The 23770-nt window shown below is 41.1% G+C and overlaps 1 protein-coding gene across 14 annotated transcripts in view; it reads right to left on the reverse strand.

Annotated features, from left to right (window-relative positions):
• lrrc7 (leucine rich repeat containing 7) overlaps positions 1-23770 on the reverse strand; it is a 115220-nt gene that overhangs the window by 15749 nt on the left and 75701 nt on the right. For 9 of the 14 annotated variants that reach the window (XM_069153071.1, XM_069153072.1, XM_069153069.1 and 6 more), the window contains 21 exons: positions 23395-23484; positions 22780-22836; positions 21700-21763; positions 20717-20791; positions 20425-20569; positions 19650-19722; positions 19368-19385; positions 16497-16626; positions 15225-15340; positions 14844-14913; positions 13521-13620; positions 13115-13239; positions 11310-11570; positions 9269-9391; positions 7869-7980; positions 5537-5768; positions 3400-3900; positions 2408-2632; positions 2086-2320; positions 1571-1921; positions 908-1153 (listed from right to left, as the gene is read on the reverse strand). In XM_069153071.1, coding sequence (XP_069009172.1) covers positions 908-1153; positions 1571-1921; positions 2086-2320; positions 2408-2632; positions 3400-3900; positions 5537-5768; positions 7869-7980; positions 9269-9391; positions 11310-11570; positions 13115-13239; positions 13521-13620; positions 14844-14913; positions 15225-15340; positions 16497-16626; positions 19368-19385; positions 19650-19722; positions 20425-20569; positions 20717-20791; positions 21700-21763; positions 22780-22836; positions 23395-23484 — 3349 coding nt within the window. The remainder of the gene's footprint in view (positions 1-907; positions 1154-1570; positions 1922-2085; positions 2321-2407; positions 2633-3399; positions 3901-5536; positions 5769-7868; positions 7981-9268; positions 9392-11309; positions 11571-13114; positions 13240-13520; positions 13621-14843; positions 14914-15224; positions 15341-16496; positions 16627-19367; positions 19386-19649; positions 19723-20424; positions 20570-20716; positions 20792-21699; positions 21764-22779; positions 22837-23394; positions 23485-23770) is intronic. The other 5 variants (XM_069153070.1, XM_069153082.1, XM_069153074.1 and 2 more) reach the window with 4 other exon arrangements.

Below are 23770 nucleotides of genomic sequence, written 5' to 3' on the forward strand. Positions count from 1 at the left end.
GTGCCAGATGAAGTACTCTGGACATCTAATCAGTATGCTGCTGGACAACTCCCTGTGACTATTTTGGGAAAGTCTGACTTGAGGCAAACCCAGAACATCTTGAAAGGATTATTTATGGACATGGGATTGCCTTGGGATCTGGGATACAGCTGAGGCGAAGGACACCTGCACTACTCTGCTTACTCTGCTGCAACAAAAATGGAGCCAGGTAATTGGTGGAAAATGGAAGGATAAAAAATGCTGTAATCCCAAAACCTCATGCCTCTTTGATAAAGTGGGCAATTTGTCTGTGCATTACAGGTATTTTAAATTTTTAGGATTTTTGGTTCAAACCCTTAGAAACAACACAGAGCGGGTCTGAAGTATAGCTTCACTCGCTGGACGTGATGAGTGTGATTTAAACATACCTGATGGATCCTTCGACATCTACTGTGTTTCCAAGATATTATCACTATTGGTGCGTGAGGATGTGCATTTTTCGGTCAATTAAAACTTAGATTTCAAATAATGTTTATAATCTTTAAGAGATTCAATCATTAATTAATGAATAATTGATGGGCAAAAAACAAATTTTCAACTACATTGACAATCATTTCTGTTTCAGCTTTTCCAATGTGAGGATTTGTTTTCGTTTAAGACCGAATCACTTTGGGGCTTTTGGTTGCTTGTCAGAAAAAGAAACACATTTGATGACGTTACCTTGGGCTCTGCAAAACTATGACATACATCTTTCGTTATTTTCGGACATTTACAAACTAGACAAGTAATTCACAAAACCAAAAAGTAATCTACAAATTCATTAATGATGAACTTGATGGGAATCTAAGTTTAAATAAGCTAAAATGTAAAAATGTAGGAAGATAAACTCAAAGGCACACAGCTTTAACAGCACACGCATGCAGTTTACCTGAGATGCTCCATAGGTCTCGGTGCTGTAGCTCCTGGCAGACAGGGGGCGCCGCTGAGTCAGACTCTTGGTCGGATAACCAATCATGGGCTTCTTCTGCTCCTGGTAGGTTGGATAGTCGTCATCATAGCGACCGTTCCTCTTGTTGTGCATCATCTGACTCTGGCTGTCGGCCATGTTGGTGAGAGCAGCGTGCTCCATGGGGGTGGAATAGGCAAGAGCTCGACCGTAAAGAGGAGGGTCCGCCTGGGGAGAGGAGAGTTTTATTCGACCCGGAAAACAAACTCACGTTACGCCTATAAATTGAGGTTACAGTGAACTAAAAATGTGGACTGAAAAAATGATATATGACCTTAATATGAAATAAAAGAAGGCTCACAGTAGTCTTGAAATAATTCAGAAATGAAATCACTAGTTTTCAGCCTGCCATCAAGAAAAATTGGTTTTAAAAATGTTAATAAAATTCTCATCTTAATGACTTGTGTGAAAGGAAAGAATATGATGAGGGAGAAAACAGGAAATATGTAATTTTCCAAAATGACCATGAAAATAAATCTGCACCTCTCAATCAGATTAAAATATCAACACAACGTTATAATCCTCATGAGGGGAGTATTTATTGCTGGGCTAACAAATAAGCATGATTCTGCTCCTTGCCCATACCTGCTGTCTGTACTGAGCCTCCTGCAGCGCCTCCTGCTGGGCTTCATGAACCCGGCGAAACAAAGCGAGCTCTGTGGAGCTCACCAAGGAGTCCGCTCTCCTCAGAAAGCCTGGCCGGGAGCGCTGCGTTGGGATCGGCTGCTGCTGCTGGCTGGGCGGACCGTCCTGGCTGATCGGCGACTGGGGGAAAGAAAACATCTCCAGCGGTGGATACGCACGATACCGAGGGCTCACGAGCTCCTTGGGTAACGTCTTCCCTGGTTGATTTATGTAGTCCAAAGCCTTCGATGAGTGGTTGACATATTCTGGTGTGTTGGGGAAAGGGGGAGGGACCCGACGATCCATCGTCACCTGATTGGTTAGAAAAGTTACCATTATTATTATTATTATCATGCAAAACTGTATGAAATTGGATTATTTTTGTTTTGTTAATTATCTTAATAAATTTAACAAGCTACATTTGATCCTTAAACATTGCTCTATAGCGCTACTAGTGGTCAGAAACTCCAGCTCACCTGCGGGTTGTAGTTCTGGTCAAAGTGGTAGGCCTTATGTGGGATGGCAGGTTTTTGGTTCTGTCCCAGCTGGTTGTGATTGCCATGTCCGTGTCCAGGGAAGCCCAGCTCGTCGTCCAACATGGGGGCAGACTGTGAGCGGGCCATGTTGGTCTGCTCCATAGAACCAGGCAGCTCCGGACGGTCCAAACTCGTCTGCTGCTCGATGGATGAGCTGTAGGTGTCCAAGGGAATACTGCAGAGAGATGACAGCAAGAGAATCAGATTTGTTTACTGAGATAACATGCATCGATTTCCTGAAAATAAAAGTAACAAAACCTACCTGTAGACTTTGTACGAGCCGATATCGATCTCATCTATGCTCTGCGACTTCTTAAACTTGGATCTCGTCTCCTTCATCATGGGGGACAGGCGGTCCGAGCTTTTACTCATCACCACGGTCACCTTGTTGCCCCCGCTGACGGTGAGCTGATTCTTCCTGTTCTGGTCGCCCTGATTGTCGTGGTACGTCCAGCTGCCGGGCAAAGGCCCCGAGCCTTGTTCCATTCTTGGAGCAAAAGACAAGGAATCACGATTGTTTAGTTTTACTGATATGAGCTCCAAAAAACGAGCAGGAATAGAGCAGCGGTAAAATAGCAGAAGCAGAGACCAAGGGCAGGTGAAACTGTCATTATAGCCTAATCATCAGACTGAGCCAATTCATTTCTACCCCATTATTCATCCTATTTGAACAGCTGACACAATGTGTCAGGCGATACAGGCGTCTGGCACCAGGTTTGTGTTGGTAATAATGAGAGCGGAAATGAAGATGGCATCCAGGAGCTTCTAAACAACTTTTGTTTGAACAAATAATGTGCGAGCAATGTTGAAATTCTAATTTTAATGCAGATTACTTACAGTAATGTCAAATGTTTTAATGTAAAGTAGTTCGATGACTCACAGACTGAGATTTGAGATTAATACTACAGCTAACAATTATTATCAATTAGTCTGTTGATTATTTTTGGACCAATCTATTAATTATCTCAACCATAAAATGAACTGATATAAAACTGAGAAAATAGTCATATTTTAAGACGTTGGATCCACTGACAAAGTTTTTTGCGAGACAGAAAGCATAAATCATTAATTATCTGTTGATCGACTTTTTGATTAGTTAATTTATTGCTTCAAAACTTATCTCCGAACTAAATTAGTTTAAGTTAGTTACAAAGTGCCTTCAACCTTAAAGGTTTGTTAAAATGAAAATCTGAAAACTTTCCACATTAACAGATACATTTAAGGGCCGAATGTGTCTCAGCTCCAGTCACTCACCTCGGGTCCAAGTCCTTGCGATCGGGGTTGGGGCTGGAGCTGGGTGTCAGATCCAGCTTGGAGGGGAAAGCGGTTCTGTCTTCCAGTGGGCTGGGGGTCCTGGTCCAATTCTGCCACGGGTTCTGGGAAGCGTGCGACTGTGGGTCGTTGTCCGGGGTAGATCGTTGGTTGCCGTGGAAGGGGAGCGTCTGGGTGTCGAGCTCCAATGGGACTCCTACGATTCGCTCTTGCCTGAGAAGAGGGCGGCGGCCGTGTGTCGACGCGCTGCGGGGTTTAGAGCCCAGCGGCGGGTTCCCCTGACTCGTAGTAGATGACGGACCGTCCAGAGGAGACTCCTCTGCATCGAAACCTGTGTTGTCGTAGTGAGGGGCCTCAACCCAGTCGAAAGGCTCGCTGAGTGGACGCCGATCCCCGCGCTGCTGCAGGGTTCCAGATGGAGGGGTTTCTCTCTGAGACAGCAGAGGCTTGGAGTCAATGGGCTTGGGGAACGACTGGGCAAGTCTACAAAGACAGAAAATATGAAGCACTAAATAAACTGCGGAAAATAACAAATTGAAGTGGATTACAGTGAAGTGCCATGCTACATGAATGGGTGTTTTATATTCAATCAGAGCCGGGGTCAGCACAACTTTACCTCCCTCTCTCCAACATCTCTTTGAAACGTCACCTCGGCCACGACCATGTTTGTTGTAATGAATGTTTCCAAGAGCATGAGCGGAAAATATGAATGCCTTCAAACTCCCTCACTGGCACTTGCAGTTTTGCAAATACCACGTTTCACAAGTACAAAGACAAAGGAACAAGTATACAGATTGCGATCTGCGCCTCGCCCCGGGGCATGTGAAATGACAACTTTAATGTCAAAAAATACCAAAGCCAGCTTTCGCCCTGCGGGGGCTCCTCAGAGCACTGACAGGCACGGGAAGAGCAAGGACAAGGAAATTAGTCTTAACATTATTAAAGACTATGTTTCCATTCATGGAGCAAATTGAAAAAGGTTTTCGTGTGGAGACTGTGGTGTCAAAAAGAAACATAAAAAAACACAAATCCTCAAGGTACAGGCATCCAGTCCAATCTGCTATCACACTCCTGGTTTTAGGTTGTTGGAGGGACAAATCTCAACATCTTCTTCACAATTTTTGTTCTTTTTATGATGACTTTTACATATTTGTCTGTCTCAATTTGCAAGTTGGCGACATTAATAAATAACATTAGCAATTCTGGGACCTTAAATTGTGCCAATTACCTGCCGGTAAACCAGCAAACATGTCCAATTTGAATACACAATGTGCACCAAGAATAGGCATAAAAATTAGACAACAATAAGCTTATTTCAGATTTATTCATATCAATTTCTTCCTTGACTGGGAGGTATGTTTGCGGCACTTTAGAAACAGTTTTGCTAAGTTTATTTTTTTTTTTTATTGTAAAATGTCTTACTCAGCAAATATTGTCATCATAATTTAAATTAGAATAATGATTGTCAGCCCATACATCACTGTCAGACTTTTAAATTTTAACTCTCAAACATCATTACTGGCATCTAATCTTATCGGTGCACTGAAGCTTTACTGTCAAAATTATGATAGGCAATCTAAGTTGAGATGTTTGTTGTTTATAGCTGCAACATTTCTGATTAGAACTCAAAATGGGGTCAAAACACTTTTTGGTATACATATTTAACGTGAATTTTAATTCTACATGTCAAACTTCATCATAAGTGCTATGCAAACAGACTAATAACTTCAGCAGAAAGACTGTGCCTTATTTTTATTTTTTTATGTACGTAAGGGAAAAAAAAACAACCTCTCGATAGTAACGCTGCTGAGTCTCGAACCGGACAGCTTTGAAGCTGAGGAGAGGAGAGCTGAGGGAGAGAATCCTGAACAGAAGTCTGCAGCATCCTAATGAGTCTCTGTGACCTTGACGGAACGAGCAGAGAGATGAGAGACACGGGATGATGGAGGGAGGAGAGGACGGATGGAGCGATCGTATAGATGGATGGGATGGATGATGGATGGAGGAGTTTGAAGTGGGGGAGGGTTTGGAAGAGAAGAAGAGATGAGGGACGGTCGGAGGGAGGGGTGGCGATGAAATTGAACGTGAAGCAGGCGCGTGTTTGTGTGTGTGTGTGTACCTGTTGGTCCAGTGTGTCTGGGGGGCCTGGTCCTTGCCGGGGGCCGGGAGGGCGGGAGCGTGTGGGTGTGCGTGAGAGTGAGGGTGAGGGTGTGCGTGTGCGTGTGAGTGCGCGTTGGCGGGCGGGTTGGAGGAGCCTGAGGAGCCCTGCGAGGGAGAGTAGTCGGAGTAGGTGGCTGAGGATCCGCTGTGGTTCAGACAGTGGAGTTTATCCACCTCCTCATCTGTGGACTCTGGACAGAGACAGAGACAGATGTATTCAGTGAAAATCTCACATCTTCTACTTTCTGATAGCCTCTTTGTGCTTCTGCTGAAGAGCCTTTCACACGCCTGAAAAAAAAAAAATAGTCCTCTATTTCATCCTGCAGATTTGATTTCCTCCACAGATCTTTTTTGACGCAATATCAAGGGATGTTATTTTTGTGGGTAGTGATCGAAGGACGTATGTCTCTAAACTCTTATATCACGTCTTCAGTTGGTGCAGATCGCTGCAGCGAGGCTTCTGACTGGTGCATGTAATGGGAAGCACATTTCAACAATCGTGAAATCTCTACATCGGCTACCTATCCAATATACGATTTATTTTGAAATATTACTGTTTGTTTACAAGTGTCCAAATGGAGCACCCCTTGTTGCTCACTCTGGTCTATTGACCAGCCGCTTTTAGCTGTTCCTCGATCCAAGCTAGCGACCCCGGCCGACCCGTGCCTTCTTTGTTGCAGCTCCTAATCTGTGGAACAACCTTCCCCTCCATCAGGTCGTCAACCTCCATCCGAGTGTGAAATTTATTTTCACAAACTTTTCCACTCTAACTTCTATTTAAGGTATTATTTACAGCTCCTACATTTTGTGTGCTTTGTGTTGGTTTACTCCTAAATAAATGAATTGTACTTGACTTCGACTCCACACAACTTCTAGTCGCCATATTTGAAGCCAAAGCTTACATGGAAACCAACAAACCCACAATTTTAACAACTTTCATCTTTTCAGGACTCATTATTCCTCTCAAATCCACAGTTTACTGCTGCAATGTTTTAAATCTCAACTGTGAACTTTTTCAAGCTTCAATTTTAATTTTCATGTACATGATTGCCTGTTAAGTCACTATTTATTGCTGAATAAGGTAACACAATGGTGACTGAGCCTGTGAGCCACCAATAAAAGCCTTTGCGTGTGCAGTATTATGGTGATGGCAACATGTCGAGGAAAAATCACAAGCAGTGTAAAGTTAATGACGCGTATTTCATCACCCAGCAGTGGTTATTCTGCCATCACAGCGGGTGGGCGGAGCTAAGGCAACATGGCAATTGATAGATGTCATGCAAAGTGTTCGCCAAAGAAGAACTGATCAGAACGGGGTTTTTTTTATTTTCAGGCAATAATAAGGAGTTAATGTTGAAACCAGGATTATGTTTTAGCTCAATGATCAGAGGCCTGTATTACACACGATGAGAGGAAGAATGCACTTCTTTCAAGCTCCCATAGTCTTTTTTATCAGTTTCTTAACCCAGATTCCTGTCGTGCTCTCATTACATGTTTGGACAATATTGAGTCCACTGCACTGACGCAAGATATGGCCTGGTTATAAAACAGAGGTTTCACAGTTTCATAAAATCTTTATCTATCTTGACTGAAATCAAGAGTCTCTGTAGGAAAGGAGAGTCAGAACAATCAACAGTTGCAAAAAGACATAAAGCAGAGGGGGACCTTGAAATCAAATCAGCAGGCTAATGAGTCAAACCTGTTCAAACCTTGACAAAACAAAGCAGAGAAAGCTCTTTATTCACACCAACATTAAGAATGTATACTCACCAAGACAGACAAGCTGTTTGAGCTTTAATCATTTTTGCAATGCGTTCCCTGAAGAAGGAGTGGATTACATGATGGAGCTCTGACTTAGCATGAGCTGCAGATCGTTACGGTGAACAGATAATAAAGTGTTTCTCTCAGAAGATGTGATTAGACACTAATTTATTTAGAAATAAAAACAGAATTCTGATAAGGCTGTAAAATTAGATTTGTTTTCCCTCGGATGAAATTGAGACCTTCAGGGCTAAATAAGTATATAAAAAAAAAAGGCTTGAACTAAAAGCTGCACACACCAGACTGGAACCTAGATTTACTGTAGTATTCCCTCCCTCCCTCCCTCTGTTGTGCGCTCAAATTAATCTGCTTGCCACCATGACTAATTAATGGGCACTATTACAACATGCCCCAAAGCTCTTTACAAAAGACCACATTAAATTAGGGTGAGCAGCCTTGTGTCTACATGTATGTTTGCCTCAGCATGACTCGGTGTTCTTGTGAGGCCGAACGTTGACAGTGTAATGTACCTTTCTTATCCTTCCCAAGAAGCACCACCTTTGGTTTGTACATCGGTGGCTCCACCAGGGTGGGCCGCATGTCGGAGATACGGATGTCGTTGGGAGAGCCGCCAATCGAGTCCTGAAGAAAGACAACAACAAAAAGAAAACCACGAAAAATCCACATGGTGACGTCAGGTAGCTTCATATAACACAGCAGGACAGTATTGGACACCTTACTTAGGAGCAAGTGAAGCAAACGCACTGCCAGCCTATGAAACTAATGTTAGTTGAAGCACGCGGAGTGGAAAATGATCAACAACCTAACATAAAAGTCGCGAGTTTTGCTTTGAAATTGAAATTAAAAAGACAATATTAAGTTCAATAAATTCATATATTGAGATGTGCTTAGATGTTGCCTGAAGAGTTTAGCAGGATTTAGTATATGGAGAGATCTGCTGTGGAGTGTTTGACCTGCACCAGCACCACAAAACGGTATCTAACCATCAAGGTTACTGTCCACTGTTTACGTTTCACCCTCAGTTACCTCAGATCTCATACTTCATAATTAACTGACTGAATTCAGTTCTTTAAGACACAACAACGGAACTAATATCGACCATCTGGTATAATTTAGCTTAGCACAAGCTGGGCTATTTGAAAATGTGGGTTGCTGCAGTGCCACATGAAATTATAAATGGTTACAGTTTGAATTTCTAACATTTTAGTCATTTTTCAATATAAAAATTAGATGTGTTTGTTTTTTTCAGCTCTAAAGAATGCATCAACAGAGTGTCTTCCCAGTCTTTAAGGCTGGAGAGGCCATGGAAGGTTAATGTGAGGGTCCATGTAAATGCACGTGCATGTTCACGCACACACAGGTGACTGAATATTTCTGTCAATGGTTTCACGATGACTGCTAGCAAATAAACATGACTGCAAATGACAAAAGATTGAAAAAAAAAAAAGTAAAATCGTCTTTGCAAATGGTTTTATGAGGAAGGAAAAAGTATTCAACAGTCTCAGTCTCAGGGATACACAGTGCATTTTCTCGTGAGTAAAACTAAACCCAGACACTTTTGTTTGTTTGCAAAAAAAAAACTCCACAGGGCGTCTTTAAGGTGTTTAACCTATAAATTGGAGGATGAGTGTGAGTATGAGAGCAGTTCCTAAAACAATTATATATAACTTCTTTAGATGTCCAACCAACAGACAAGCTAGTGCTTTAATTTGTGTAACATCACACCACAAGCATTGAATCTTCTTTTACGGTATACATTTTAACAACCTTTTCTTTAATTATGACCCAGATAACTGTACAAGGTGATTGAAATTGCATAACTGCCCAACAGCAAGCCAAAAGCATCTAAATCCTGTCTCCATTATCATGTTTGGTGTGTGCGTGTGTTTGTACACACTACGTGACAAACCTCAGAGCTCTCTGTCAAGTCTTCTTTGTCCTTCCTCTTGGGAATGTCGATGCCAGAGTTATGCATTGATCCCTGATCCATTAGCTGAGACTGAGAGAAGTCCTGCATCTCTCTGTCTGTCACCTGGCAAACAGTGTCATTTTTTTCAGTCATGTGCTGAAATTTGTATCAAATGAGCAAACACAAAGAAGAAAGAGAACATCCGATACCCTGAGCTGCCTTTTACCTTCATGATCAGAGACTTTACAGCTACAGATACCATTGAATCTGGTAACATCTTCAAGTGCCTGTTAAATTTAACTGATTTCCACTTGTATAATTAAAAGACATGTAAGAGGGTGGATCAAAACGTTGCAAGTCCGATCCTGTAGCGTGTGAAGGATGTGCAGGACCGTAACATGCACGGAGCAGGAGGAAGCTATAACCTTCATGACTAAGTACTCCAAGTTTCATTGCTTGATCAGAATCAGTACCAGAGTTGCACATGCTTTTGTGAGCAGTGCTCTTGACGCGTCTGCAATTTCTGACCAGAGGGCATACATTATATTTTGTGTCAAATCAACAGAGACATTTAAAATGCTTCAGGAAGCCTTGGGCAATGAAGAAGTGAGCTCGGAACGGTGTTTCGAGTGACATTCGCATTTTAGAGGGGCAAATCTTCACTGTCCTAGACCGAAGAAGGTGAGCAAGCGGGTGGGTTTTCTTTGACATTCCTGGAGTGGTGCACCATGAATTCGTCCCTCAGGGTCAGACTGTCAACACCGAGCTCTACTGTGATGTTCCGATGCGTCTGATGGAAAACATTAAGCGCAAACAACCTATACTGTGGTGCAATGGCACTTGGGTTCTCAAAAATAACACCGCTCACCGAGGCCCCAAAAATGTGTCACAAACTTCGATGTGCGCGCTCTGCTCGAGGTTCGGATGCGTAAAGAAATTACAGACGCACCTGGACCGCTGCTCACAAAAACTTGTGTAACTCGGGTGCTGATTTCGATCGAGATAAGAAACTTGGACGTCTTACTCACGTGAGTTATAGCCGCTGTCTGCTCCGTGTACGTCAGTGCTGCGCATCGTTCATGCGCAGCAGGAGCAGTCTCTGAACTCATTAGTCCACAATTGTGAAAGATAACATTTACTAGAAGCTGTTTAACCACTGACAACTTTTGGATCAATCACAAGTTACTATGGGTAACTGTTACATTCCCCCACATATAAATGTATGCATGATGAAATGCATATAATTGTGGTGTGTTGCTACAAAGGCCATGTGGGGTTCAGCGGTAGTCCTTCCCTTATTTTATTGGCTGGATTACAGAGCTTGCAGAACCATCCATCTGAGGGCTATTCAAACTCTGAGGATGTGCACTACAGGGCCTCTTGGCTGTCTCTTGCCACTTTCTTGCTCTCAGAGTTGTTTGTTTTGAACTATTTGATTGAGGCTTGTACTCTCGTGTTGATGTGAAGATTAAGTTTTAGATTAAAGGGGTTTAATTGCTATTTTCTATTTTGTAATTATAAGTCTTGACCAGGAAGAGCTGCTGCTTTAGTTTTAGTTTAGTGTTACATCCCTTTTTTTCTGTATTTTTCTTCTGATAGGGAGTTAAGGTTATGATTGTACCTTTTGTTTTATAGAGCAGTTTCTTTACAATTATGATTTTATTTCTACTTAGGGATGATTGCTTAGTTGTTTTGGCCCGAACGTTTTTCTTTTAGCTTTTTGAACTGGCAATAAAAAAGATTGTAATGGTGCACAATGTGACTCTAGAGTTATGTTATTCCCATAGACAAGCTTTAGGTCATAACAATAATGCTGGCCATAAACAGCCTTTCACTTGTTACATGATAGGAATGTGAACTGTCTCAGTACTCACATACAAAGCAACGATATTCAGCCCATATGGCGAGTGTAGTTGACGTAGTTAATTGTAGTCGACTTGTTGTACCACCCAGGATATCCTGACTAATATATAAAACAGTGAGCGTATGTGTGCTGTTTTAAATACATTTGTGCGTGTCTGTATGTGCGTGTGCTTCCTACCTCTTTGGGAGGCAGGGGCCACGGCGGTTCGTACGGCTCTTTGCTGAGGTGTGTGTGTTCCATGTTGGTTCCTGCCGAGGTGGCGGTGCCTGTGCTCAGCTGGTGCTGGTGCTGGTGCTGGTGTTGGTGCTGGTGCTGGTGTTGGTGCTGGTGCCCGTGTCCGGCGTGCACGCTTTTACCCACAAGACTTTGCACTGACTTGACCATGTTCTTGAGGTCCTCGGGGTAGGGCGTTGGGTAGCGCTTTAGGTTTATCTCCACCTACAAGATATTTATTAAGGACGCTTCAAGAAAGTGTGTCTGCCAATGTGAAGCCTCTCAAACAAGACTTCGGATGTGCTGAATATTTCTTTAAAGAAATGTTTCATTTCTTATTAATCATTCTGTGGTTGTTGTTGCTGACTTTTATAATCTCTGCTGGTTTGTCACTGCAGTATTGACTGTTTAGTTTAGTTTCAGACACTCCATTAAACAACTCAAATTTGAAGAAAATCATACTTGTACTTGTGAAAGAACTATGTTTCTGGAGAGATATCGCTAAATATAAGTCACTTTTGAAAGTTTACTTTAAAAGGTCAGAAAAATTAAAACTTTTTAACCCCTTTGTTTGAAAAAAACCCTCAAAATACCATAGTAACCTTAGTTTTTAAAATTTCAAATGTACAAGTATATTCAGAGCAAAAGCAGAGAAAAGGCACCAAAGTCGCTGAATAGATTCAAACTCACGGCGACGCCCATTGACAAAGTCGAACGAATGTCTCAATATATCATCAACTACATGTTTAGGTTATTGTGACCTGACTTTACATTCATGGGATCAACCAGCTCGACGTAGAATGTGAAAGTATGAAAAGTGTCATTTTGTGTCATAGCTATGACTATGAGCGAATATTACCCCACAGGGGTATTCAGGGCGGGGCTGTTATCATACCTGTGATGTTCGGAGAAGGTCGGTCCATGTACATAAGATTTAAAGCAACTCGTAGTTTCATGACGAGACGCTCAAAATGGCCGCATCTCACAGGCACACACATTGATGAAAACAAATTATTTTGATTACTTTTAATCCCAAACATGTTAACTATCCATAGAACCTAAATTCAAGCAGGTCCGAAAAAAATCCCTGGGATTAGTTCGACAAAGTACAACGTGTCAGAATCGCCCAAAATGGCGACTAAATTCAAAATGGTGGACTTCCTGTCGAGTTGACGTAACGGTGCAATGTAACTTTTTTGTGCGTCTATGTGTGATACACGTGTCCACCGGATTTAGTGAATTTAGGTAAATGTGGCCGCCGGGGCATCTCTGTAGGGGGCGCTCTCGAGCGACTCCACTAGAATACGAAATTTTTCGCCGGGAGACATACGCGTATCCACTTTCATGAGTTTTTGAATATGATAAAGCCTCCAAAAAGGCAAATCACTTCACGTAAGGATAAGAACGACCAAGAAGAACATCTTTACGAAAAACAATTCGGTGCTCGGCCCTAATAAATGAATTCAAGTTACTCATATACACAGTATCGACATGATGAGTTCTACAAAACAATGCTTTTTGATTAATTGATAGCACTTTTTAGAAGTGATACAGACTTCTTTTTTTTTTTTTTTTTTTAACACATTTGCACTGATCTTTTAACCTGAAAAGTTTGATGCTAATCTAAGATTTGGAGACGCCCCCAGCTGCCAGTCACTTAATGCTGTCCTTGCAAAAAAAAAAAACCTGGTCGCCTCATTCGACCCTTACGTTACTTTAAAGCGCGAGAGAGACAAACTGACGGACACAGAGAAAGACAGAGAGCTGACCTTGACCTTCCCAGAGTTATCTTCCTCTTCTTTCTTGTCCTCAAAGTCAAAGGCCACAGTCATCCTCTGCTGTCTCTGCTCCTCCCACAGAGTCGGATTAAAGCTGTCACTGTCTGACTGGTAATCTGCGCACACACACACACACACACACAAACACGCACGCGCACACACACACACACACACATCAGTGATTAATGATCAACGGTTGACACTTATAACATGGGACTGTAAATTCTCAGACACCGTCCACACGTCCTCTGCATGGAGCACATAACATCTGATAATGTAGCAAATGCTAATATTGTGATATTACTCAGCGTGATCAAACAAACAAAAAACATTCAGTGACCTTTTCTAAATGTCCTCCAAACACATTTACACATTTTGTGACACACACAGTCCGTACCCTCGTCGTGTCGCGGCTGCTGAGGAAACATGTAGTTGGTCAAAACCTTCTGTTTGGTTTCTGGGTGGGCTTCTGTCTGCAGAGGGATCAGAGCCTTGGACTGCAAACACACACACACACACACACACGCACACGCACACACACACACACACACACACACACACACACACACACACACACACACATGTTTACATTTGTATTCTTGTAGGGCGTTTTACTGATATTTATTCCCAATATCCTAATCTTAAACTCCTCCTAACCCTATTCTCAAAAACAAAGTTACATATTTGCAGTTTATTTACATCTCTAAAGCTGATTGGTTACATAACTTAAAACAAACCTTCCCTATTATTAATGTTAATTACTTGGAAAGAACTTGCAAACAATTTGGATGACACATACAAGAGTTACTACACAGTAATTAAAAACATGTTTATGCATTCCAATTTTGCTTTAATATTTTGGTGTGTAACAATAACAAAGCATTATGTCATCTATGTTATCTGAATTTTCACGATGTCAAAGTTATCAATGACTTTTAGTTTTGAATTCTAAGGCAGAACATGAATGCATAAGTGGCAACTTTAAATTTAAATGTCATTTTACAAATTGCATTTGAATTTTAAATTTTGCTTTTTTGTTTAGCAGGTAAATAAGGATCCACAGTTGTTCTGACTTTTGATCTCATTTAACAGATTTGATTAAACTTTAAATGTCTTGAAGAATAATCGTTTTTGTTTTTCTGAAACATAGTGTTGCTGACAACAAAATAGGAATCCATCGAGTTTACACATGCTGAGGCTCCATCATATAATTGATTGCTTTGGAGCCTCAGTTTTATTATGGAGGAAATTAATATGCAGTGAATCCTCCAATAAAAGCACATGATCAAGTAATTATCAGGTCTCAAAAATTAAACATGGTCTCTTTAAACAAACAGGGAAACATGGAAAAAAATAACAGAGGCAGACATAGTTAAATTAGCACATATATTAGTTGCGTCATCCTTATCACCTTGTTTGCTTAATACGTGACTCACTGACTCCTTCATTCCTTCTTGTTCACTCTTCTTTGCCATGTCATTTAGATAATAAGCTGCTAGAAGTGAAACTCGACACTCACTGCTAAATTCTCACAATAAAAGCTTTCCAGTGACGGTAAATTCGTGGCAATTGGAGCCTACAGAAAAAATAAAATGTGATAAAATATGCAATAGAATAAGTCTGGTAATTTTGATTAATATGTTGACGGCTTTGTGTGTTTGCGCTGCGTATCTGCCAGCAGGTACCTTCTCTGCGGGAGAGTAGGAGGAGAGAGCGCTACCTGATTGTCAGAGAGCCACAGAGCTGCCAGGTCCTTCAGCTTCGTGAAGGTAAACGGTAGATTCTTTAACCTGAGAGGGATGGAGGGAGGGATGGAGGGAGGGAGGGAGGGATGGAGGGAGGGGTGAGAAAGAAAAGAGAGATGTTTCGTCTGCCCACGCACTGTACAGCCTGCAGAGCAAGTTACCATGGCAACACACTCACCCATTCCCATGGTAACCACAGGCCGTGAGAGCAGCTTACAGAACCAAAACGGCCATTGAGAAGGTGTTGCCTGCGTGTGTGTGTGCGTGTGTGTGCGTGTGTGTGCGTGTGTGTGCGTGTGTGTGCGTGTGTGTGCGTGTGTGTGTGTGTGTGTGTGTGTGTGTGTGTGTGTGTGTACCGGTTGTCACTGAGGTTCAGCACTCGTAGTTTGGTCATCTGTCCAATTTCATCAGGAAGAAACTCCAATTTGTTGGACCGCAGCGACATCACCGTCACGTTCTTACAGTTACCGATCTGAAACACACACACACACACACACACACACACACACACACACAAACACACGTTGTTTTTTTTTACATCACATGCTAAAGAAGATCTTCTAAACAAACTACATTACTCAGGATATCATATCTGCACGTCAAAGTGTTGAATCTAAAACATTTGAAGACATCTGAAGACCTTTTTAACACCACTTTAATGAAACTTTAGACATTAAATTAAAGCACTCCAGTAAAATCTATTTTCACTGTCAGACATTTTAATGAAACACCCCCAAAAGAGAGCCGAAAATGATACAGGACTCCGTCAGTATCGCGCCACGTTTTACATAATGGTATTATTATCAGCAAATCTGTTGTAATGTTAGTTACCACAGCTAAATAAATAACGTTATAGTAAGCTACTTTAAGCTTAAGTCAATGAACTTAACAAAATAAGGGGGGGGGGGGATGGGTTTTCCTTAATATTTAAGAAACAATAATTTGGTGTATCACCTCCCTTGTTTGGCAATTGAACATATTGTGCATAAAGTGTAAAGATTTATCTTCTCTTCTCCCAATGATGAGTTTTCAAAAAACCTAAGGTGGTGCTACCTAACGCACCAATGAAAACTATCAAAAAGAACTCTGCGTTGTGGGGGATGTCAGGTGCCCCCCAACTTTTCCTTACAAAAATGTGAAAATGCAAGAAAATTACACGTGTTTGTAGCATTTTTAAGACCTTAAAAAAAAGAAGCGATTTAAGGACAATGTAGTCATTTTTAGGGATGAATGAGGCCTTAATTTTGCATTTAATGAAGTTGAGGCTGATTAAGAATCAATCGACGTCCTGATTACAGTATTATTAGGTCAGAAACATGCAATCTCCCTGATTAATCTTTCAGAAAATGTCTCAAAATCTGAAAGAAAGAACCACTGCAATTTCCCATTACTCATTGTGACACCTCAAATTTATTACTAGGTCTGATCAACAGTAGACCAACCAAAAAAGATTCTGTTCACGTCCTGAAAAAGCAAAGAAAACCAGCCCATTTTCACGGTTAAAAAGCTGGAAGCAGCAAATTTGAGATGTATTACTTAAAAAATATAACTTAATTACTTGTTTAATTTTCTGCACATCTAATAATCTCTTAAAGTCTAAAGTGTTCATGCTGCAATTATCTCCCTACCTCCCGAGGCAGCTCTGAGAGGAAGTTCTCGTCAGCAGCGAAGGTCCTCAGGCTGTGCAGGTAGCCGATGGTGGGAGGCAACGACTCCAACTCATTACAACTACAGTCCAACTCCTCCAACAGAGACAGACTGGGTGAAAGGAACAGAGGCAGGAAGAAAGAGGAGAGAGAGAGAGAGAGCATGACAGAGAAAGAAAGGAAATCATTCTGTTCTGCAGGCTACAAAATCCCTGCTGCAATATTGGATTACTTAGACATGGGTTTTAATTTGTAAGAATGGTGATATTCTTTATTTTTACGACTGCAAACGAATCCTGTAAAAAGACTGAAACCAGGAATTAAATTATCCCGCTTACAAGTATTGTCTGTGCATCCAGAAGACTGATATGTTGGATTTCCATGTGCCATAGAGCTCCATTGTTGTCCAAAAACAACATGAATGGTCCACATTGTTGGGTTTGGTGACATGTTGTTACACTGCTATGAACACACACACTGTCCTGCTGATGTAAATACATAACGAACACACATCAATCTGTGACTGAAAATAGTGCTGAAAAAATTTCACAATTTGCTTCCTGTTAAGTAAAATGTATTAAGCTGTGTGAGGACATTTCTGAGAACTTTTCAAAAAATACAACGGCCTCTGATAGATTTCCATCTGGACTTTGGAGTGAGCGATGTTCGTAAGTTTCAGTCTCTTAATGGGATTTATCAGCAATAATAAAAACAAAGATTGACACCAGTTGTACGTTTTAACATGTCACGATGAGAAGGAAAATTTGCAACTTATAAGCTGAGAGTGTTGAGAGAAGCAAAAGATCATCACATTGAGGAATCAGTCAATTAACCAATCAGTAAATGAAGTACTTCCACAAATTTGGTCTCATTTCATGACCAACCATCTTCGTTTTTCTACCTGCCTTCTGTTGCCTTTGAAAATTCTCCAATCGGGATCTCAGCTTCTCCACAACACCCAGATACACAGTAACATCCATAAGCAGGCCCTCTACAGGACACCATGACCCCTCCTTTGACTGCCTCCACTGGCCTACCAGCACGCTAACAGCAGGCTAATGCTAATGAGACAACAATTTTACATTAATGTACTGTCACTGTTAACATTGCATTAGTCTGCTATTATTATTCCCAATAGACCGGGCCATCTGGGCCACCATACGGTCTGACAGGAGAGGAGAGGAGAGGAGAGGAGAGGAGAGGAGAGGAGAGGAGAGGAGAGGAGAGGAGAGGAGAAGAGGAGAGGAGAGGAGAGGAGAGGAGAGGAGAAGAGGAGAGGAGAGGAGAGGAGAGGAGAGGAGAGGAGAGGAGAGGAGAGGAGAGGAGAGGAGAGGCTCCTTCTTTTCCCACAAAAATACACAGCTAAAGTTGAAAATGTCAAATATGGCTTTTTATCAGCGCCATACGTTTAATACCAGGTGTTGTAAGAAGCACAGAGGCTCACTGATGAGTCTATTTTAGGACGGAAGTCTCGAGGTTCAAATCTTCTTTGTGCTTGCTTTAGTGTAGGTTTTAACCACAGTTGCACACTCGTTTAAACGTCACCTGCTGGTTGAGGGTAAAGGCTAAAGATGCAATTCAGGAATCAGGGAAAGTTCAAAGACATCAGTCATGAGGGAGCTGGGCAGAAGTCCCTGCTGCAAAAACAGCTTAAAGTTTAACAGTGATAATTTACACACTTACATATAGTATATATAGGCAGGAGAAGAACCTTGGTGCACATATAGACATATACGTTATGTACATGGTGATCAATTCCATGGCTTTAACATAGTAGAGGCCTTAAAAGGTTCAAAATTGAAAGTAAAACAAGGCTAAGACTTTTGAACGTTACACCAATAAATAAAAACTTTAAAAAAAAAAACATATTTTATGCAGTACTTGTAATTAATATACAGTATCCTGTGGTACTGATGCAGCCAGAGGGGAATGCAGAGAGGCACAGATTCTGGAAGTACACATGGACTTTATGTAAATATGATATTCAATAATATCTAAGAGTAACTTATTTAGGAACAACGATTTGTTCTACGTCAAATCAGAAATATGATAAAGGGAGCACATTCATTATTAGCAAGAAACACTTAAAACTTAAACTATAGGGGTAATAAAAATGACCGTTTAAGGGGAAGTAATGAATCTACAGCACTACTTATTGAAGCTAAAACCTGGGACGAGTTCAGGAAGACAAAATGCTTTCAGCGTGTTCAGATACAAAGCTTGCAAAAAGTGTTATGTTGATGTTAAATAGAGTTCAATTGCATCTCTACAGTCACACATCAAAAAAAGCGCAGAATCAAATTATTCCAACCTAAACTTATGAAATTCATATTTCTGTTCCTTTGAAAAGCTCTTACCCATTCACTTACAATCTCTAAAGTATCTACAAATGAATACAATATGAATTGACAGTACTTTTAAATACAGATGTCAAAAATATTTCTGCTTATTTAAACAAATGTTCATCTTTTTTCAAATTCAAGTTAATACAATTACCGTGACTGAATGTAGACTGTGATGGATAATAATGAGAAATATTGTGATCACATTACTGTAATCATATTACATGCAACCATTTCAATCTCAACCCCGCAGGTTTCAGGTCGTCTGGGTTCATTTCAATGAACGCTGCAAATTTTATTCAAATATTATGTCCAAATGTCCGAACATGAACAAAGTGCAAAGTTCTGTCTATGTTTGCATGTAATTCATGTGAATATAAGATGTTATATATATATATTCCCCACATTGATGGCATGTGGTAGCAAGCTTTTATTTTTGGATCTGCAACACGGTTGAACATCTGTCTGTCTCTGGACACACCCCTGGAACCAGGAGGCTAGTGTTACTCACCCTTGCTTGGGCTTCGCACTAAAGCCACGGCAACGCAGCAAACACAACACACAGAACCCCCCAATCATGAGCCAGCATAACAACACAGCAGCTAACAGTGATAAACAACAACCCACCAAAAATAAACTGCTGAAATCTTCTAAAGGTGGTTTTAAAGTAAGAAAAAAAAGAAAATCACAAGTCTACTGTAAATGACCTGAGGTCTGGCTTCAATATTATTATTATTTGTGTGTGTGTGTGTGTGTGTGTGTGTGTGTGTGTGAGTGTGTGAGGCTTTCTTACCTCCCGATGGTGTTGGGCAGTGAGGTCAGCTGGTTGTCATCTACCTTCAGTGTTGTCAGCTTCTTCAACATTCCTGCATCACATTTATACACACACACACACACACACACACGCGCGCACACACACACACACACACACACACACACACACACACACACACACACACACACACACACACACACACACACACACACACATACACACGCGGAAGTTAATCTCTTCTTAGAGGAAATAAACACTGTGTGCTGTGAAACTAAATAAAGTGCCCTTTTTAATTACATATAATTCACCTACAAAAGTGGTCTTTAGCTTTTACTTCATTCCTTTCTCTTTTGTCTGTTGACATTCTGTTAGACACACTCATTCCTGCAGTCTGTCCAAAACAAACACAGTCCTCTGCTGCAGCCGCCGCGTGGCTCCATCAAGGGTTGAAGAAATAGTTTGAAAGTGGATAGTTTTAAATATAGTTTCAATAAATGTAACCGTTTTCTTGCTGAGATTTAGATGAGAAGATCGATACCACTATAAATAAACATGTAAATAAGAAGGCACATGAACTGAGTTTCCTATTCTTTTCAGCAGCTGTGTATTTAAATGCCTCTCGAAAAGAGCACATCTTCATCATTAGTTTGGTAGAAGTAACAGCAAGTAGGTGATCAATAGCGTGACCAGTTTTTCTGAATGAGTAAGAGTTTTTGTGTGTGTGTGTGTGTGTGTGTGTGTGTGTGTGTGTGTGTGTGTGTGTGTGTGTGTGTGTGTGTGTGTGTGTGTGTACCTATAGTGTCAGGAAGGTGCTGCAGCATGTTGGAGGATAGCAGCAGGTCTTCTAAGGCCTCACAGCCGGAGATGTCCGTGTCCAACGTCTCAATCCGATTCTTAGCTAAGTCCATGTACCGCAACTGACGAAGCTTCCCTATCGCCTGTGGCGGGGAGCGTGGGGGGAGGCGGGGACAAGTCAAATGACAAAAGAAAGGATGGATAAGTCAAAAAAAATCAGAAAGAACGACAACATGTTCGTCTGCTGTGATGCTTTGTGATTGTACTGTGAGAGCTGAAAGGCCTCTTACCCCTGGTATAGACTGTAGAGAGTTGTTATCCAGCCACAGCTCCTTTAGGTTGTGGATCTGTTCCAACACCTCTGGCTAACATGCAAACAGACGAATACACACTCTCATGTACTACATACATTAAGTAGAAGCCATAAATATGAAGTTATGTATCTATCTATATAAAAATAACGAATTATTATTCATTAGAATTAATGGACACAATCTAAGTACTAATATTGTGATAATGTTCAGACCCAAAAATTAACTTGAGTGCACCTTTAGACCAAGACTGTCAGAAATAAATAAATAAAAAAGCTGGCAGAGTAGGTGCGACTGGCAATCTCTCTCCGTGCCTTCTCAATATTGGCAGGAAGCAGAACATAAAGCCAACCTGTCATAGTCAACTTCCTGTCTGACCCTGATGTCACCTCCTGTCAGCCTCCACGCAGCCCTTTCTTCTTCTTCCTTTCCTGTCGTCATGTCCCATTTCTGAGTCCAGCTGAACCTCATCCCTTACTGAGACGGTCTACAGAGGGTTTACCATATGCTGCGCTGGGTCTTCAAATGCCAACTCTGAAGACGGTGTCCCCTGAAATGGGACACAGCATCTGTGTTGCTGACCTTCCTCTCCTCTTTTGGATTTGTGCCTCTCTCTCTTCAAAGTTTTCAGTCCGTTTCTTTACAAATAAAGATGTTTTAACAGGTAAATCTACATATGAATATTCAAATATTATTGTTTGAGGCTCCAGTGATCATAAAAGATTATTTCAATTCCATTTTTTTTAATAAATTTTTTTTATTGTTTTTTTCCTCTTTACTGCACTTTGTGTAAAATTAACTTCTAAATACAAACTGTTCTAAATATACTATCTAGGAGCATCCTGACTTTTTAAAGACTGAAACATTTGCACAGCACTCTTCATTTCAACTCTTAATATACTCTGCATCTTTAACATTGTAGGTATTTGTGATAATTTGCAAAAATTGGCAATCAATCTCACCACGTCAGAGAATTCATTGCTACCTAGATCCAGCCTCTCCAGCTGTGTCAGTCTGTGGATGGACCTGAAACGAGAGGATGGAGTACAATTAATACAATTGTGGCACGTAGTGAGTAGACGATTTATTTTATAGATTGAAAAACTACACAATATACATTTAACTTCCTGATGCTTCAATTCAAAACAGAAAATGATAATATTAGCTTTGATGTAAATACAGCACCCACTCAGGATTTCATCACTATACAGCGGCAGACAAACCAAGGACGGAAACCCGCTGTAAACCCACACTAACTTTAGCATGTAGTTTAATGGGTCAAATAATCTTATAGTTTGGCTTCAGTATACAAAACAATATCAAAGCCACAATACAATAGCATCAAGTGCAATGTAAGCTTTATCAAATGGACAAGATGACCCCTGATCAAGTGTTCAGAGTATTTATTTCATTGGGTTGGGGACACTGTCTCATCCCAACTATTGTCCCTTTTATTTCTTTTTTTCTACTATTTCATTGAAATTTGGAACAAATTACTGTCTGTTTCTGCTCAGGCACGCCAGTTAGGAAGCGGTGGTGTGATTCCCTGGCAACTTTTAAAATCTTAAGTAAATACCTCAACTAGTGATGGACACTGTATACTGGCAACATTAATATTTTTCACAATCCCTTGTAAATTAAATCCCTGGTACTCTACAACTTTACAGGTTATCTCGTAATAGAGGCCTCCTCCTCGGTCTCGGTGACTATATGAGCACAGGGATGAATTCAGCTACATCATGTTAAACACGAAACACTTACAACTGTTAAGACTGACACATTCGTGCTATGATAGTATTCATCAGTATTCAAGAACACCTGCCAGGGATAAATATAGTTTTAATCTGGACACCTGGGAAGGCATGAGTACACTGTAATATCATGAAGCATCTGCGTGCATGTGAGCTGCAAAATCAAATTCCTTGTCTCGCTCTCTATCTCTTTCACACACAAACACGCACACGCACACACACACACACACACACACACACACACACACACACACACACACACACACACACACATATGGCGGTCTGTCTCACTTTGGCATGGTTTTCAGGTGGTTCTCTCTCAGCTCCAGGATCCGTAGTTTGGAGAGTCTGAAAAACAGAAGGCACATAAACCAAAACTTAATTCACTGCGTTATCAACTGCAACAGTTATCAGCAAGAAGATCACAAAAGGCCAAATAACATAAAATTAATAAAAACAACTCCAAACACAGTGTGAAAGCCATTTCAGATGTTCACCACCAGATATATGCTTCAATTTAGAGGATTTCTGTCACTTAAAGGTAGTATTTAATGTGATTTATTCATCTGGGAGTGTTCAGTCCTCAGCACTCACTTACAATAACAGAATTTAAAATCAGCCGTACAACTCGTTGGGAGTAAAGTAACAAACCAACAATCTTACACCCTTACCTGGATAAAATACTCAAAAGTATACCGATGTGATGAAAGATAATGATAAACTGGATTAAAGTGCATATGTCTTTAAATATTTATTAAAAGTCTTAACATTAAAATTTCACAAGTAAACTGTGACAGCGTGCACATTTTCATCACAAAGATTCTCCCACATAAGAGGACCCGAAGAAAAGAAGAACATATTTAATCACAATACATAAAACTGAGTCACACACATGCATGAGTTTACCTGCCAAAGTTAGCCGGCAGATACTCCAGGAAGGCATCGTTTAAGAAGAGCTGGGTCAGATTCAGGAGCTGCGTAAAACCATCTGGGAGTCTGGAGGAGAGAGAGAAGGAAGGAAGGAAGGAAGGAAGGAAGGAAGGAAGGAAGGAAGGAAGGAAGGAAGGAAGGAAGGAAGGAAGGAAGGAAGAAAGTGTCCTTGAGTGGCCTCAGTGGAATCAAACACAGACAATGGTCCCAGAACAACCCCTACAGAAACAGCTAACTGCTGTTAACCTGCAGATGACTCATCTGCTGCACGCACGCACGCACACACGCACGCACATACACACACACACACACACACACACACACACACACACACACACACACACACACACAC

Source organism: Embiotoca jacksoni, unplaced genomic scaffold, assembly GCF_022577435.1.
Source record: "Embiotoca jacksoni isolate LCO1_2020_lvr unplaced genomic scaffold, fEmbJac1.0.p SCAF_19, whole genome shotgun sequence".
Classification (NCBI taxonomy): domain Eukaryota; kingdom Metazoa; phylum Chordata; class Actinopteri; family Embiotocidae; genus Embiotoca; species Embiotoca jacksoni.